This window comes from Tetranychus urticae, chromosome 3 (assembly GCF_039701765.1).
Source record: "Tetranychus urticae isolate SD_2017Ah chromosome 3, NJAU_TeUrti_SD_1.0, whole genome shotgun sequence".
Classification (NCBI taxonomy): Eukaryota; Metazoa; Arthropoda; class Arachnida; order Trombidiformes; family Tetranychidae; genus Tetranychus; species Tetranychus urticae.
Genome location: NC_142960.1, coordinates 22,380,624 through 22,386,319, shown reverse-complemented (window position 1 = coordinate 22,386,319; position 5,696 = coordinate 22,380,624). Strand labels below are relative to the sequence as shown.

Genomic DNA, 5,696 nt, shown 5'->3' with positions numbered 1-5,696 from the left:
AAACAATGAATACAGTGACACGAATGTTATTAATACCCGAGGATCAATATAAAGATCCAACAAATCTACTTCTTGAATCGAAAATTCCAAACGATAGGAAAATTCGATTACTAAACAATTTAATGTTGAAGAAAATGGACAAGAAGCCTGAGCAAATTAATCTGAAAGCAATAATCAATTCGAACTTAACAGCAGAACAAAAGGCGAGATTGATTGATAAAATACAGACCAAAACAGTCGAACTCGGTATTCAATCAGAAGAACCTGATAATCTAGAAGAAAGTATTTTTTCTACACCTAGAAGTGAATTTGCAACTCCTGCCTCACAACAAACATCACAACAAACAACACCAGTGAGTGAATCATCTTCTTCAAGAACAAATCTCATGAAATCTTTTGCTACGGAGTCACCAAAGCTTGAAACAGACGTAGACACACCACCACCAATTTCACCAAGAAAGAGTAAAATGCAACCTTTTCAACCAGATATTGGAGAAGCGTTAACACTTGGAATAAGAAGTATTCCCGGTTTGATAAATGGAAGAGGCCAAGTCATAAAACCTGATGGGACAACTGTTTTTAGGAGCAATTTACTGCTTATCGTTAATTATCTATTAGATAATCAAATTACTAGAAAACCAAACGGCCTTGATCTAGTCGTTGCTGCTATAAGACAAAACAAACCAAGTTTATTAAATTTTATAACTAACCCAGGAATTCAAAATCAAGATACATGGCAACAATTACAGCAACAATCCGAAGCAAGTACGTCACGCCAGATAGTACCGGAAGCTTCGGAGGAGTCAGAAGATTATACGAGACCGTCCAAAAGGAAGCGTCTTTGAAACAAGTTGAAGATTGGTTAAAAGATCAAGATACTTATGTTTTATTCAGACAAGTTAAAAGAAAATTCCCTCGCCTTCCAATTTTAGTCAATAAAATTGATGAACAATGGCAAATTGATTTGATGGATATGTCGTGGTTATCAAAATTCAATGACGATAAAAAATATTTATTAAATATAATCGATTGTTTCAGTCGTTACGCTTGGGTGTTTCCATTGAAAACAAAAAATGCAAATGAAATCGTTGAAGCATTTAAAATTTTATTGCAAGAGAGAAAGCCTGAAAAAATACAAAGTGACCAAGGAAAAGAATTTTTGAATTCCCAAGTTAAGCAATTATTTGCAAATAATGGAATAAATTTTTTCACTTCTACTGATGATGTTATTAAATGTGCAATTGTTGAGAGGTTCAATCGAACGCTCAGAACAAGGATTTATCGTTATCTACATTATTACAATACCAGAAGATATATTGATGATTTACAAAAAATTGTAAAATCATACAATAATTCTTATCACCGTACTATACAAATGTCACCAAGTCAAGTCACTCAGGAAAACTCAACTCAAGTTTTATTAAATATAAGAAAAACTCATCCTGTTAATCATTCAAAACAAAAACCATTTAAAGTTGATGATAAAGTGAGAATTGCAAGAGCTAAAGGAATTTTCGAAAAAGGAGCAACTAGTAACTTTAGTGAAGAAATTTTCACGATAAATAAAGTGAAAAAAACACCTCAAGGATACGTTTATCGGTTGAAAGATTATGAAGGCGAAGATATCACATCAATTTTTTATCATTATGAACTCGTAAAAGCTAATGAAACAAGTTTATATAAGGTAGAGAAAATTATAAAAACAAGAATAAATCCAAAAACAAAAAAGAAGGAATATTTTGTAAAGTGGTTCGGATATCCATCGAAATTTAATAGCTGGGTCGAAGATGTTTTACCAACCTGATGAATATTATATTGAGGCCGTTTCTAATGCTTCAACAAATTTGTTTCCTGAAAACACATTAACAAAATTTACGAATCGTCTACAACATGCCATATCTCTTGATGGAGATTGGGTTGTAGGAATTCAAGAAATATTTTATCCAATAGATCTGACACAAAGTGAAAGTGACGTGTACTTTAAGATATTAGGTGCTGAAGAATTATCCTATTTTATACCTATAAATGAAGCGGATGATGTACAAAAATTTGTTAATAAATTCAACGTAAAAGCATCAAAAATATTTGATAATTTGAAAAAAAAAAATCAACCACCACAAGGGATGCAAAGTGATCAAGCTCCACAAACTGAACAATTACTATCACCAGAGGGATTCAAAGCTATAGAAGATAACATAGTGAACAATCAAGCACTTGACATTTTCGCAAAGGAGACAATTCTGAATAATTTTTATAATTATCATAAAAAAGTACGAAACCCTAAAGAATTGCCTATTGATGAGAGTAGGCTTAAAATTGAAAGTCATTTAATAAGAACTAATCCTGCCTATGATGATGAGAAAAAAGAAGAATTGATAGATAAACTATTTGCAAGAGCAGGAAAATCTCGAATGTCTCTAGAAGAGCTCTTATCTGAAGAAAAGGATATAATGAAAAATCCTGATTTGACAGATGAAGCAAAAGATAGAAAATTGGAAGAACTATATACTAGTTCAGGTCGTGCACCTCCTCCTCCTAAAAGAGCAAGGAAAGACCCAGAAGTTGCAAACTGGTTCAGACAATTTAATGAAAAACGACGGGAATTGTCTGAAAAAAATCAAGAACTTAGGAGGAAAAATGAAAAACTTGAATCAAAACAAAGTGAAATAAATGAGTTGTTTAATAAGTTCACAGCAACTGAAAGCGCACTCAATACGAAAGTCGAAGAGATTAAAGAATTGAATAAAGCAATACAAAAATTCGAAACTGAGAAAACACAATTAAACAAAGCTCGAGACGATCTTTCGAGAGAAAAACAAGCTTTAGAAAGGGAAAAGACAGAACTCACGACAAAGTTGAATACGGCTGAAAATGATTTAAAGTCTAAGAAAGACGAAATCACACGTCTAACAACAGAAGCGAACAAAGTAACTCCTCTTGAAACACAACTTGCTGAAGTAAAAAGGAAATATGATGATTTGCAGACTGAAAAAACGGGAATCGATCAAAAATTGAAAGATGCAGAAAGGGAAATAAATGCTAAAAAGGAGCAAATAGATCGTCTCACAACGGCTGGTTCGAATGCTGACACACAAAAAAATGAATTTGATGACTTACAAAGAAAATTTAATGAACTTTCAAATGAAAAAGTTAAACTTGATGAAAAATTGAGAGACGCTGAAAAAAATGTCAATGATAAAAATCAAGAAATTTCTAATTTAAAAGAAATACAAAGAAACTATGATTCATTAAAAACTGAAAAAGAAGGACTTGAACGAAGAATTAAAGAAACGCAAAAAAATTTAAATGATTGTAACATTAAAGTTGCTGATTTGGATGAAAAGAAATCGCAAATTGATGCGTTAGAAAACGATATCAGAGGAAAAGATCAGAAAATCAGAGATAAACAAATTGAAGTAAACAGTTTAATGGATGAATTGATAAAAGTTAAAAAAGCACTTAGTGATTCTGAGACAAAGTTAAATGTAACAAAAGAAGAATACACAAGAGAGATTAACAAATTGAAATCAGAACTCGGTCTTCAAGCTGAAAATACAACAAATGAATCAACTAGTGATAAACCACCAAGATTAGAATATTCAAAAGGAATAATATCAATTATAAGAGGGTGGATTGGAAACATGAAGCTGATTCCTAAATTCAAAGATGCTGATTTTATTAGAGCTCTTGGTTTCATTGATGATCCTTCTGAAAGTTTAATAACTAATCCAAAAGTAACTGCGTCCAGGCCGGCCGATTTAAATGCAAGATCAAGTTTAATGTTTGTTTATTCAGATATTGTTGCTCCACATTTTGTTGGTGATAAATTAACAAGAGTATTAAGAATTTTACCTCTAAAAAGAGGTCAAAGACATGAAATTGTCCATGAAAGATTTGTAAAGCCTTTTTATTATCCCGTGAGGACAAACCAAATTGAGGATGTTAATTTCATTTTGACAGATGAAACAGGAAATCCAATCAAATTCGCTTCAGGAAGGGTTGCAATTGGTTTACATTTGAAACGCTTTGTATAAGATGTATTTAATCGGAAAGAAAAAAGAAGAAACAAAAATGCAACGTAAAATATATTGTCCAAGACATTCAGATTTCAAATCATATTATTTATCTCAAGCTGGACAAGGTTTCTCTGATATTGAAATATTCAGAGGTTCTCCTTACCAGAGAGGATATGGATTTGGAAGTCTATTTAAAAGATTTGCTATACCTGTTTTGAAGTTTCTTGGAAAACAAGCAGTAAGAACAGGAGTCAATGTTGGTCAAGATTTACTGGAAAATAAAAACTTGAAACAAACATTGAAAGAAAGAGGAAAAGAAAGTCTACGTAATCTAGCAAAACAATCAATTGATAAAGCAAATGTTATGCTAAATCAAAGTGGAACTGGAGTTAAACGAAAACGGTTGTATAAGAAGAAGAAAAAATCAGTTAAAAGAAAAAAGAAAGATATTTTCGATTAAAAATGGAATATTTACATCCAGCATCTTTACCTTCAAGTAAAAGTGAATTATCATTATTCACTGTGCCACCTACCCAAGTGGCTATTGATTCTACTTATGAAGTAGAGTATAGACCTTCAGCGTCTTTAGAAAGCTCAAAAGTTCACACCATTGATGTACCTGCATCTGAAGACTTTACTGATTTATCCCAAACAATGGTCCATATAAATCTCGAGATTCTCGATAAGGACGGAGCAAAAGTTACAACTAATGTTATAAAAGGCGCGCAAAACTTTGCTAATGCTTTATTTGATCAAGTTGATTTTTTTATTGGGACTGTTAATACATCACAAGCTACAAATATGTACCATTATCAATCTTTCATTGAAGATTTATTGTTCCGTCATCCAACAAAAGCTGATGCTGGACGTTATGATTCTTCAGTTCATCTTAAAAATAACATTGATTTATATTTCAGATTACATCTTCCAATGTGTCAACAAGACAAATTACTGTTGAATGGTACTCCTTTATTATTCAGATTTACAAGAAGCAGAGAGAAATTCCCATTGATACACATAACTCAAGATGAATATAAAATAAAACTAACTCACTTAGCATTACATATTAAGCGTGTAAAACTATTTCCAGATACACAAACGGGGATAATATCAGCACTTAAAGAGTCTCCTGCGAAATATTTTATTGTCAGAAATGTTGTTAAAAGCTTTTCTCTGAATAAAGGCATGTCAACCGTCAATATTGAAAACATTTTTTCAGGGATTTTACCAAGAAGAGTAATCATTGGACTTGTTGATGAAGCAACTTTTGCGGGTAATAATTATAAAGATCCCTTTTGGTTTGAACATGGAAATATAACACAGATTTCTTTAAATGTTGACGGAAACTTACATCCTTCAATACCATACCAACCAAAATTTCCTGATAATTGTATGCGTGAATATGTAAATTTATTCAGATGTTTGGGACAAGATGAAGGAATCCCACAACTTGATTTAGATTTTGAAACCTACAAAGCATCAAAAACTCTTTTCGGATTTGATTTAGGAGGCGGATTAGGTGGTGAAACAGGATCTTTATCGTTAATTAAAAGAGGAGCTGTTAGATTAGAGCTACGATTCGCATCAGAAACAACAAGTTCATATAAGATCATTGTTTTCGGTCAATTCGATAATCTGATTACAATTGATAAAGATCGAATCGTTACACTCGATTACTAA

At 32.0% G+C, this 5,696-nt stretch overlaps 1 protein-coding gene across 1 annotated transcript; it reads left to right on the top strand.

The window, feature by feature from the left end:
* Positions 1-4,478: 4,478 nt before the first annotated feature.
* LOC107370548 (uncharacterized protein F54H12.2-like) lies at positions 4,479-5,696 on the top strand. The gene has a single exon (XM_015938529.2). It carries the CDS (start codon positions 4,479-4,481, stop codon positions 5,694-5,696), a length of 1,218 nt encoding a protein of 405 aa, XP_015794015.1.

Excerpts from the sequence above, each read along its gene's own strand:
- LOC107370548 (XM_015938529.2), top strand. The coding sequence starts at position 4,479 with ATGGAATATTTACATCCAGCATCTTTACCTTCAAGTAAAAGTGAATTA.